Below are 12,819 nucleotides of genomic sequence, written 5' to 3' on the forward strand. Positions count from 1 at the left end.
CAGAGACAACAGTACACTGGTTACTGCAGGAAAAGGGGGATGAGAAGAGATAGAAAAGGTTAAAGGGGAGTGAAATATATGGTGACAAAAGAAGGCTTGATGTTGGGTGGTGAACAATGCCACATACAGCTGATGTTGAAACCTGTGTAATTTTATTCATCAATGTCAGCCCAACAAATTTAATAAAATTTTAAAAAAGCATTTGTTTAATACCTAACCCAAGGGAAAAAAACATATATTTCAATACAACATAAAACACAGCAAATTTATATCTCCTCCAATGCTAGGAAACATTTGTTATTTCTTAAAGAGAGGATCATCATCAGTAGCTGGCTTGCATTTAAGGGTCATGTAGAACAAAATATATGTATCTTTAATGAGAAGAAACACAACAGTATCAAGGTGTACATGATGTAAGGCACCAGAACATTAAAAATCAACTAAGAAAAGGGCATATTCTTGACATCTCATGCTGTCTTCTGGACATACATAGTCTAAGTGCAATGGAAGCGTAATCTTATGCTATATAGATATATTCTTTAATCTGTGTCTCCCCACACCATTCTCTGAAAAGCAGATGTGATAGGCTGTACACCAATGTTGCAAGTATAAAACTCATAACATAATCAGTATCAAAATAAGTAACAAGGCATACAAAACTCACACATCTGGACCATGGGAAAACACTGAATTTGCCTACATTTTGCATTTTTGCCTCATTTGAAATGAGTAAAGAAAAACTAGCAGGGCTCTTTTTAAAGGGATGTACTTAGAATTAAGAAAAAATGAATTTTATTGTGCATACTCAAAGGAAATGAATACCTCTGAGCAGGAGTTACTTAAGGAATTAGGTTTAGAAAAAGTATGGAAAAAAATACATTGCGCCTCTCTGAATTTACTCATAGAAGGCCAAGATGTGAAGATAATCTCAATAAAATCTCTGTCAAGTCAGAAACATTTTTATTTACTGCTATAAACAGAGCACCTAAAATAATTTCATTCCCTTACTGCATATTTGTTTTTGTATTAGACACATCTCATGTGACTTTTCAGATTCAGCCTCACTTGCCTTTAGGTTCATAGTCTTTAGCTGTACCTCAGCCTATTAACCATTTCAGCCTATGAAATTCATACAGTTTATGTGGTGCCATTACTCAAGGTCAACCACCTGCATGTCTAGCACCTTTGTCTCCTTGTACCACTTCCAGATTAGGATAAAATGTTAACACACAGTCATGGTAAGCAGTATATTTTGACCAATGGAAGACAAACCAGACATTTCTTTTTTCTTTTTCCATCTGATGGACTGCAATAGCTCAAAAACAACCTGGCTAGCTAATTCAGTGCATGTGCTGTCTCTTCATGGTTCACAGTAAAACATTTTCTTGAATTGCTGTTTGGGGGGTTTTTTTGGACTTTACAGAAGAACTCACTACTTTATTTCTCAGTGTGATTTCTATTATAAAGTTGGAGTTAAGCATGTTTGTTTTTCTTTGAAGTATATTTTATTGATTATGCTATTACAGTTGTCCCATTGTTTTCTCCCCTTTATTCCCCTCTGCCCTGCACCCCACTCCCACCAGCATCCCTTCCCTTAGTTTATGTCTATGAGTTGTACATGTAAGTTCTTTGGCTTCTCTATTTCCTATACTGTTCTTAACCTCCCCCTGTCTATTTTGTACCTCATTGTTGTTTTTTTTTTTTATGCTTCCTTGCCTCAGATTCTTCTTTGCTCACTGTGTTTTGCCTTGAAACTGAATGCCCCAAATAAGTAATCAGTACATAGTCCTTCACTCAGGCTCTGTTTTCTAGATTATATGGGGTAAGACAGACGTTAAATAGATGAAATAAAAAGGATAACATGAAGAACTGTCAAAAGGGAAGATGTAATAACAGCATTAAAATTCATAATAAGAGCAGTTATAAGTAAAATGAATGTTATGGAAAACAATTTTAATTGGTAGGTTCAAACTTGAGAATTTCCTCTAGACCAACTTGAAAAAGGAATATAGGGAAAGTGTGGGTTGAGCTGAGAGGATACCGAGAATGAACAACATTTCTTCCCACCTCAAGAAGAATCTTAAGTTTTGTTAAAAAATATTGTATTGCTGAAAGATAAATCCAATGACCCAGTTACAGTAATGCTATTTGAGGAATTGAATGAATGATGCGACAAATTAGGAAAATCTCTTTTTTAAAAATTATTGTTCAAGTACATTTGTGTCCATTTCCCCCATCACCACTCCACCCCACCCTACCCACCCCTGCCTCGCACCCTCAATCCTACCCCCTTTGGCTTTGTCCATGTGTCCTTTATACATGTTCCTTGACAACTTTTCCCCTATTTTCTCCCATTATCCCTCTCTCCTAGTCCCCTCTAATTACTATCAGTTTGTTCTGTATTTCAGTGACTCTGGTTATATTTTGCTTGCTTGTTTGTTTTGTTGATTAGGTTCCACTTATAGGTGAGATCATATGGAATTTGTCTTTCACTGCCTGGCTTATTTCACTTAGCATAATGCTCTCCAGACCCATCCATGTTGTTGTGAAGTGTAGGAGCTCCTTCCTTCTTTCTGCTGCATAGTATTCCATTGTGTAAATGTACCATGGTTTTTTTAAATCCACTAATTTACTGATAGGCACTTAGCTCTCTTTAGAGGTCAAATTTGATAAATAAGACAATGGGTTTCAGACAGTTTCTCTAAGTTATTCTAAAGTTTAAAAAAATCTTCATCGCTTATACAAAGATTTATTGCCTGCTCACATTATGTGTGGATTTCCTGTTTTCTAAGACCCAAAATAGAGCAATTAACTGTATTAAGAAGAAGCCACTCTACTGGCATTAAGAAAAAGCCATACTAGAGGGCAAAAAGCAAAGGCAAATCAAAACGATGATTTTTAAAATAGGATGTGGCATATGTCACTTTCACTTTGGTTCCATAGGCCAAAATAAGTCACATAGTTAAATATGCCAATGTGGGAGAAAGTGTACTCTAGCAAAGGGAAGACCCTGGTAAAAGTGGGCCTTTGAGATGAATTAAAGTACAGGAACGAATACATCAGGAGTAAAAAGTGTAGTTATGAGCACTTTAACAATATATAAAACCAGATTTAAACATTTTTGAACACTGTGATTATGCAAAAGGAGATACATTTTATAAATCTTGAGACACAAGATGAGAAATAGTTAAAATGTTTGCATGTATATCCTCATTTCCAAAGTATATATAGCAAGGTGTCAAAACCAACTAAAGATAAAATGTAGTTTTTAAACAACAGCATAATGATATCAAACACCAGTTTCTCATTTCTTTCTTTCTTATTTTTCTTTATAGAGATAAAAAGGTAATGATTTTCATGGAGAAGAAACAGCTGAGATTTAATTAATTCTCTTAATTTCACATCAGTGTCATTCCTCCATTACATCACAAAACTTAAGTTACTACTATTGAAAGAACATGTTCAACCCAGTCTCTTTAGTCTGAAAACTTCTATCTAATCTTCAATCTATAAATATGGATTTTAAAAATCTACATTGATTCTCACAAAATTTTAAGGGTATTATTTTGTGTGATTTTTCCTCTGTCTTTTTTGTACTTTTCTGTACTCTATGTATTTTTTATAATTCACGTATCATTATATTAAAATTAGGTATTCATTTTATTTGTTATATAAATGTAAACAATAAAGAATAGCAATATTAATTTCAGAGGAATTAGAATTCAAGACAAAGATCTACACAGAAAAATAAAAAGCACAACCACAGTAAAAATGAAAGAACTATGAACACTTTACCCACCAAATCATAACACATCAAAACATGTAGAGCAAAAACTATAAGCAGTTAAGAGAAAAATGAATCAGCAACTATATAGGAAAGAAAGACACCATTTAAAATAGTAACAAAAAATATGAACTTGCTAGGAATAAATTTTAACAAGAAGTGTCAAAAACTGGTATGAGAAACAACATAAAACATTCTGTAAGGACATGGAGGTACTGAAACAAATGAAATGGCATGCCGTACTATAAGACATGAAAACTGGTATCATAATGATGTCAATTCTCTTTAGGTTTACTTGTAAATCTGATGCGCTAATACACAGGTGGCAAACACAAGGCCAGTGGGCCGAATCCAGCCTTCCACCTTGTTTTATCCAGCCTGGCACCTGGTTTCCACTCAGCAGCAGCGCTGAGCTCTTGCTTAACTGTTAAGGAGTAGTTACATTTATACAATCCTGAAATTACATTTGGCCCTTTGAAGGCAACCCCAAGGCTGATGTGGCCCCCAGTAAAAATAAGTTTGACAACCCCGCAATAAGATCCTCAACAAAAAGTAAGCAAGTTTACTCTAAAGTTCACACAGAAAAACTAATAAGCATTAAATGTGCAAGAAAGCACTAAAAAAGAAATAGCAGAGAATGTGCCACATATTTTCTTACCCAATCATCTCTAACCTACTCTCTTGTACTCCAGCCTACTCTCTAGACTAAGAGGTCAACCTCTATAGACTACATTACAGTGGCTCCTTGTCCTTTAGGTTTGACTGACTTTGATTAGTTTGAAGTGCTAGCCTGTGGTAAGAGGGTAAAGGAGAAAGAGGTAAAAGTATTTCTTTCCCTAGCTCCCACTCAGCTGAACCACAGATGGCAGAGCTTCTGTTCCTTTAAGGATAATTCTCCTATAAGTCTCCTTACCCCTTCCGGTCTAGGGGTAGTAATGGTTTCCCATTAATTAATGATAATGTGAACCTCAATATCTATTTGAAGTGAACTGACATCTTCATCGTATTGAGTCTTCCAAACCATAAACTTTATATCCCTGCACACATTAAACCTTTTATTTCTCTCAATGATGTTTTATAGTTCTCTGTATAAAAGTAAAACATATTTAAAAATTTTTTTTTAATTCAATTTCTTTTTTTAAAAAATTTTTAAAAGATTTTATTTATTTATTTTTAGAGAGGGAAGGGAGGGAACTAGAGAGAGAGAGAGAAACATCAATGTGCGGTTGCTGGGGGTTATGGCCTGCAACCCAGGCATGTACCCTGGCTGGGAATCGAACCTGCAATGCTTTGGTTTACAGCCCGTGCTCAATCCACTGAGCTACACCAGCCAGGCTTGTAAAACATATTTTTAATTATACTTTTCATATTTTTAGTCATATTGTAAATTACATTATTTTTAAGTCCATTTCCTAACCTTTTGGTGGTAAAAAATGCACTGGAATTTTATACACTGACTTGTATCTACCAAATGTGCTAAGCCCACTTATTAATTTAAACTGTTATTATTGTTTTTAATATTCTATAGCTTAAAAATAATTGTACCATGAGTGAATAAGCTGACCAGTCTATCATATATAAAGTTTATACTTTTCCTCACCCCTCTGAAATGAAGACTTAAAATGTGACAAAGTGAATTTTGCTTGGATAACAGGATCATATATATACATTAACTATTATCCAAGAAAAATTCCTGCCCCAATATATCTTGCAATATGCTACACATATGTACATATGTAAATATATAATATGTATGTATACTACTGCAATTATATATTATATATATTAATTATATGTATTGGATGTAAATATATAATATACATGCTATATGTAGCAGCAGCTCAGAAGATAAAACTGCTTTGAGAGGTATATGATAAACTTTGCACACATACATACATGTGTACATGTTTATACACATGGCATGTATATGTTTATGCATGTATAAATATTATTTATTCTAACACTATTTTCTGATAAAGGTAATTATAAATTATACTTTTAAATCTTTCAAAATGCCTAAAAACACAAGTTTTACAAGTAATCCTACTTTATAAAGGGTACTAAAAAATTAACTACTTTGATATAGAATTTTACTTCGCAAACTACAACTATTTGGAACATAAAAAGTTAAAATAGGTTTTTCATTATAACAATAATAAATATTATATAATATATGGCTAGGAATTTAAAAAGGAAGCAATAAGTGAATGCATTATTCTTGTTAAAAACTGAAGCAAGGCTACTCTTGGAGCATGTTGTGCTAGTAGTGTCCAACCTGTGGCCTGTGGGCTGCTTGCAGCCCATGATGGCTGTGAATGTAACCCAACACAAAATCGTAAATTTACTTAAAACATTATGAGTTTTTCTGTGACTATGTGTCGCAATGTATTTAATGTGTGGCCCAAGAAGAGTCCTCTTCCAATGTGGTCCAGAGATGCCAAAAGGTTACCTACCCTTGCTAGTGAGTCCTGTGAAATCCCTGGTTCTCCCCAGTCAACTATTCCCAGTTTGATGTATATAATTCCAGATAGTTACAATGTACAACATATGTACCCATTGGAGACACATTTTTGTCATTTTGGGGTATTAATAATAAATATAAATGTTGCTGTTATGAACTAATAACATTTCTATAATATTAAATTAAAAACTGAATATACTTGCCTGACCAGGGTAATATCCATATCCTTTTGGATAAGTTCAGTCTGTTTATTAGTCAATTGTAATGACAGAGCATTATATTTGCTCTGTGAAACTTCAATTTCTTTCCTTGCTTCAATTAAATTGTCTTCAAAGGCCTGAAATTAGAACACATGAAAATCTAATATAATAAATATCAAATGAATAAAATAAAATATCTGTTGTGTTTAACTACTTAGTCTAAAAAATAACAGTAAAAAGTAGTGTTTTTTTTGTTTTTAAAGATTTTATTTATTTATTTTTAGGGAGGGAAGGGAGGGAAATAGAGAGAGAGAGAGAGAAACATCAATGTGCGGTTGCTGGGGGTCATGGCCTGCAACCCAGGCATGTACCCTGACTGGGAATCGAACCTGCGACACTTTGGTTCGCAGCCCGCGTTTGATCCACTGAGCTATGCCAGCCAGGGCTTAAAAGTAGTGTTTTAAATTTATGTTTTTGTTTTCACTTTATTAAAAAAATTTTCAGTACAAGCAACAACTTTATAGTAGTCAGATACTTTTTTCAGAAACTGGAAAAGTATCACGACTTCCTTGTGTGAAAGTTAAAGATTTAAAGCAAATAAACTTGAAATTCTATGTAGAAATTTACTTACTAAAATTAAAATAAAGAAATTATAATTCAATAAAAAGTTAATTCCATGAACAAAAAAATGAGCTCATTTACTTAAGCAGAACAAATGGCAGATATTTGAATTTTTACTCTATTTTAAATGTAGTCACAGAAAGATCAAAATAATTTTACAATGTTTGAGATTCATATCATGCTGAGTTCTCCCAACTGTAGTGAAATTTCACCTATAGTTCTTCAAAGTTGGCCTTTTCCTCCTGATAATTCTCTAAATATGTTTCCATTTAAAAACTGATGTTAGTTTTTCAGAAATATTTTCTCAAGAATATATTATACAATTAATGTAATTATTTTCATAAAGCATTAAGTAAATTTTATATCTAAAAATAGAGCATGCCCACATAAACACTATACGATAATTATTTCCAAAAGTGAGCACCAGGCTTTATGTCAAGTACTACAAATTTACCCTAGCCAAGCTCACAAACTTCATATATTCACATATAGTAGGGAAAGTAATCTTTTAAAAATAAAAATACTGGCGTTCAACCAAGGTAGCACTGTGAGTACTTCTTAAATTCTCATTTATTATAAAAAGAAGAATGACAGATAAATATACAGGTATCCCCAGCTTTTCAGAAGTTCACATTATGCCAATTCACTTTTACTAAAGACCTACATTTGTACCTGTTTTCACTAACTAAAAAAAAATCCAAAGACAATTTTCACTTCTATGAAAAAATGCTGTAACCACACTAACGTAGGTCTTTCAGAGAAGTGAAGTGGCATAATGTAAACTTTCTAAAAGTGGGAACTACTCTTCACTTACATTATTCCAGCTTATGAAAGGTTTCATTGGAACACTACTTTGAGAGAGATGGAGAAGAGAGAGAGGGAGAAAAAGCTAAACAAGAAGAAAGAGAACAAGAATAAGAAGAGGAAGAAAGCAAGAGATAAAGAGAGCAAGAGATAAGAGGAGCAAGGGGAGGAAAAGAGGGACAAAAAGGAAGGAAGGAAAGAAGGGAAGGAGGGGGGGAGGGAGGAAGGAAATAACAAGTGTTGGTTGAGATACAGAAAAATTGGAACCCTTGTGCATTGTTTGTGGGGTTATAAAGTGGTATAGCCTCAACAAAAAAAAAAACAGAAAAGAGTATAGGGGATCCCTCAAAACTTTAAAAATAGAACTACCATATACTCCACCAATCCCACTACTGGGTATACATTCAAAAGAATGCAAAACAAGGTTTTGAAGAGATATTTGCATACCTATATTCAGAGCAACAACATTCACAGTAGCCAAGAGGTAGAATATCAATCCAAATGTCAGATGAATAGATAAACAAAATGTGGTATATACATACAAAGAAACAGTGCAGCCTTAAAAAGAAAGAAAATCCTACTGTATGCTACAACATGGATAAACTTTGAGGGCATTATGATAAACAAAATAAACTGGTCACAAAAGGATGATTACCACATGGTTCCAGTTAGATATTTACAGTAGTCAAATTAATAGATATACAAAGTAGAATAACAACTACCAAGGTCTAGTCTGAGGGAACAATAAAGAGATAGTAATTAGTGTTGCAGGTTCAATTCCCAGTCAGGGTACATGCCTAGGTTGCAGGCCATGACCCCCAGCAACTGCACATTGATGTTTCTCTCTCTCTCTCTCTTTCTCCCTCCCTCCCCTCTCTGAAAATAAATAAATAAAATCTTTAAAAAAATACTTAACCTTTAAAAAAAAGAGAGAGATAGTAATTAATGGTCACAGAATTACAGTTCTTCAAGTCCAAGTAGTTCTAGAGATCTCTTTCACAGCAATGTAAATATACATAATACTATTGAACTGTACACTTAAAAATAGTTAAATTGATCAACTGTGTTATGTGTTTTTTACCACAATAAAAAAGGAAGGAAATTTTGACTTACATAATAGTATGGGTGTACCTTGAATTTATTATGTGAAGCCAAATAAGCCAGTTACAAAAAACAAAAATACTATGATTCTCTACAAAAAAATGGGGGTTCAGCTGCTTGTTGTCATCACAAAACCCAAACCATGGGGCACATGCTGGTGTAAAAAGGAAGGAGGTTTTATTCCAGTGCTGTATGGTCTGGGTGAGTGGCAGACTCTTGTCTACTAGCCCATCTCCTCAGCAAGACTAGACAAAAGGCAGTACCCAGAGTTCCTGATCCGGTTTAACATATATTTCTTTGAAGCCCACAGATAGCTGCTAAGCGGTCATCCAGGTAGTTTAGCTTGTTCCCAGCTTCTCTCCATTTCAGGCTCCCTCCTGGAGCCAGCATGTGGAGCCTACTCAGCTATGGGCCATGCAGCTGCTAGGGCTGCAAGACTGAGCAAATGCACCAGCAAGTGCATCACCAGGTAGGGGTAGGGGGTGGGGGGGAGAGAGAGGGAGAGAGAGAGAGACAGAGAGAGACAGAGAAACAGAGAGACAGAGAGATCCTCCTGTAGGCCATGGTTCATATGGATGCTAAAGCCACGTGACCCATGGAGAAAACAGGCCAGTGCATCATGAGAGTGCAAGTCCCCAGCCACAAGCCATGAACAAGCGAGGTTTCTCTGTTCCCATGGGGCTATAGTAGCTTGGGTGTGAGGCAGACCAGATAACTTTCTAATGCTTCTGATAGGTCCACCTCCGAACCATTCTCTTCTTTCCCCAGGCTAGACTGGTAGGCCTCTTTTGTCTGGTATCTCCCACTCCTGCCTTTTTAACTTCTCTGGCACAGCTGTCTACATTCCCCTGGTCCCACCCTAAAAATGGTATCAGAGTGGGAAAGAAGGGCTTTTTCCTCACTCCAATTATCTTGCTAGGTTTGCATGAGCTCAGTGGAAGATCCTCCCCCTGCCACAATCTTGGCTGATGGGGGAGATTCACCTGGTACTCCATCAACTCCATACCCCCCATGCCCTAGTCCCCACAGGCAGGAAGTTGTCTGTACACAAAGCCAACCTAAAGAGAGCGACCAAACAAGAGGTTTAAGCAAAGGAACCCTGGAAACCCCACATGGCCTCTCAGGCAGTGCCAAGGATAGCCTCAGTGGGAGCAGTAGGGCACCTGTAGCCACAGGCAGGACATCTACATCAGGGACTAAGCATCCACAAGGAATATGATCAATTATCTGGGCAACACAGCCTCAGGCCTCACAGAAGTGCAATATGTCACTGTGCTGCAAAACCCAAAGTCCTCTCCATGACTCTGGGTAGCTTGTGAAGGCGTTCTTTGACCAACTGCATGCCCTTGGTACTCCAACCTCCAACCTCTATCCCCAAAGAGCTGGGCTCAGTGCACAAGTGGCTCCCAGGTCCCATTCCCATGGCCTAATTCTATCCCCTCAGCAGCTCCTCCTGTTCCCCACCTTCAGCCTGCTCCCATCACTGCTACAATCCAGAGGCTCCCTGGAGGGACTGTTTACTGGTAACAATTCTCCTTATATGAGGTATCTAGTCAAACTCATTGAACAGAAAGTAAACTAATGGAGTCAGGGGATATGAAAAGGGGGAAATGGGGAGTTATTTAATGAGTGCAGTTTCACTTTTGGATGATGAAAACTTTCTGAAAATTGGTTATACAGCAATGGCAATATACTTAACACTACTGAACTAAATTGGGTAAGATGATAAATGTGAGGTTATGTTTATTTTAGCAAATCTTTAAATATAATAATAACCCTACAAAGAGACCCAGATATGATTAGATCAGATGTCAGACAACTTGTATCCCAGAACATTGTCAAAACCAATAGAAAAATCAGTAAGCAATGTTTGGAGACCAACAGTGATAGACATATTCACAGAAAGATCAAGAGAACAATCAGTGAAGAAGAGCTCTGCTAAAACCATCATGAACATGGCATTAATACAGGCTCATCCAAGTGTGTGTTCTCTGAAAAGCAACATTATATGCTGTACACTGCAGAGGAAATATACTTTACTAACAGGTCCAGCCAAACTACTAAACAACCAAATGAACAAACATCCTCAAACTCCGAGTACAGTGAGAAATGGGTACCCAAACTTGCTACAGTATATAATTGTAAATGTGCACTTACAACAAAAAGTTACAACATTCAAAGAAAGAAGACAATAAAACACACATAGGGAAAAAAAGGAAGCCGGCAACAGAAACTGCCCATGAGAGGATCCAAATATCAGACTTCATAAAGATCATCAAAATAGCCATTATAAATATACTTAAATAGCTAAAATATCATGCTTTACAAAATAGCGTATCTTAAAAAAAAACAGCAAAATGACAAGGCTTCATGCAAAAGGAAACACAAATAAAGTGATATAAATTATTTTAAAACATCCAAATGGAAATTCTGATGCTAAAAAACAATATAAAAAATAAAAAATATATTCATTAGAGGAGCTCAATATTTAATGTAAATTGACAGGAATAAGAACAAACTTGAACATAAAACAATATAAAGAATAATAAAAATCAATAACCTCAGAGAGATATGGAATGCTAGAAATGCAACAACATAAGCACACTGGGACTACAAAAAGAAAGGCAAGAGTAAAAAAACAGAAAAATTATTTGAAGAAATAATAGCTAAAAACTACCCAACAATGATGAAAAAGATTATTATACACATGCAAGTAGCTCAATAAACTCCAAGTAGTATGCACACAGAGATCCACAGTCACATCATAGCAAAAATGTTGAAAGTCAAAGACAAGGATAAAGTCTTTGAAAGCACAAAAAAGAAATGACTCATTTTTCACAAGACCTCAGTAAGACTAACAACTGACTTTTCTTTAGAAATAATGGAGGCTAGAAAGAGTGAGATAACATATTCAAAGTGCTAAGAAAAATGTTTGACAAGACAAAGTCCAGTAAAGGTATCATTTAAAAATGAATTAAAATATAATAACAAAAATGAATTTAATGAGTCACATCAACAAAGGCAAAGTGTGCAGTGCCAACCACTCTTCTCCTGGAAGAAACATAAAAAAAGAAGTATAAACTGTCAAAACCAATGTTAGAAAAACCCCAAAAAGCATTCAAAGATTTACAGAAACCAAGCAAATGCTGAACAAAGAAAAAAAGCAACGTGAAAATAGGGTGAAAGGTTTGAAGACTTTTTAATTGCCACCCACCACCACACCAATCCATCCCCAGCCAGGGAATCTTAAAGCACTAGAATTTGAGTGGCAGAAGCCCATGTTCCAGATAGGGAATTCTGGATGCTGATTTGGAAGGAAGAATAGACTCTAAGAGAAAATTATTATATGTGTTTGTTCTAATTTTTCTGGGGGCTACCTGAAGGAATTGTGGAAGGGTATTATTTCTCTTATGGCTCAAATATACAAGGTAAGAATGAGTAAACCACAGAAACAGGAGGCAAAAGATTATTGATCAATATACACAATGAAATACCTAAGGCATGGAGCAAAAACTATAGGACATTCTTTGGGTAATTAGGACATTAAAAAAGTACCTATACATGGAGAAGAGTTTAGGAAGTCATATACATACTCAAGGAAAGAAATGTGGTCAGAAAAGACCAGGGAAAATCCAATTGTTCACCCTAGACTAAACTCTGGGCTCTGCAATTTGGGTAAGTATTGAATAAGGGTCTGAGCACAGGACCTGGGAAAGGAATTTGTTTTGTGTCTGTGTGTATTTTGGAGGGTTTTCTGTTTGCTTGCTTTAGTTCCTGGCATTCAAAGAAATCTATGTCACAACATGACCAGAAAACAGCTAACGGATACAAACTTCAATGATCACACA

General features: G+C 35.6%; 1 protein-coding gene across 1 annotated transcript in view; it reads right to left on the reverse strand.

The window, feature by feature from the left end:
- CNTLN (centlein) overlaps positions 1-12,819 on the reverse strand; it is a 307,559-nt gene that overhangs the window by 200,423 nt on the left and 94,317 nt on the right. Inside the window, 1 exon segment of the mRNA XM_036021559.1 lies at positions 6,449-6,582. Within this exon segment, the coding sequence (XP_035877452.1) occupies positions 6,449-6,582 (134 nt within the window).

This window comes from Phyllostomus discolor, chromosome 3 (genome assembly GCF_004126475.2).
Source record: "Phyllostomus discolor isolate MPI-MPIP mPhyDis1 chromosome 3, mPhyDis1.pri.v3, whole genome shotgun sequence".
In the NCBI taxonomy this organism is placed as follows: domain Eukaryota; kingdom Metazoa; phylum Chordata; class Mammalia; order Chiroptera; family Phyllostomidae; genus Phyllostomus; species Phyllostomus discolor.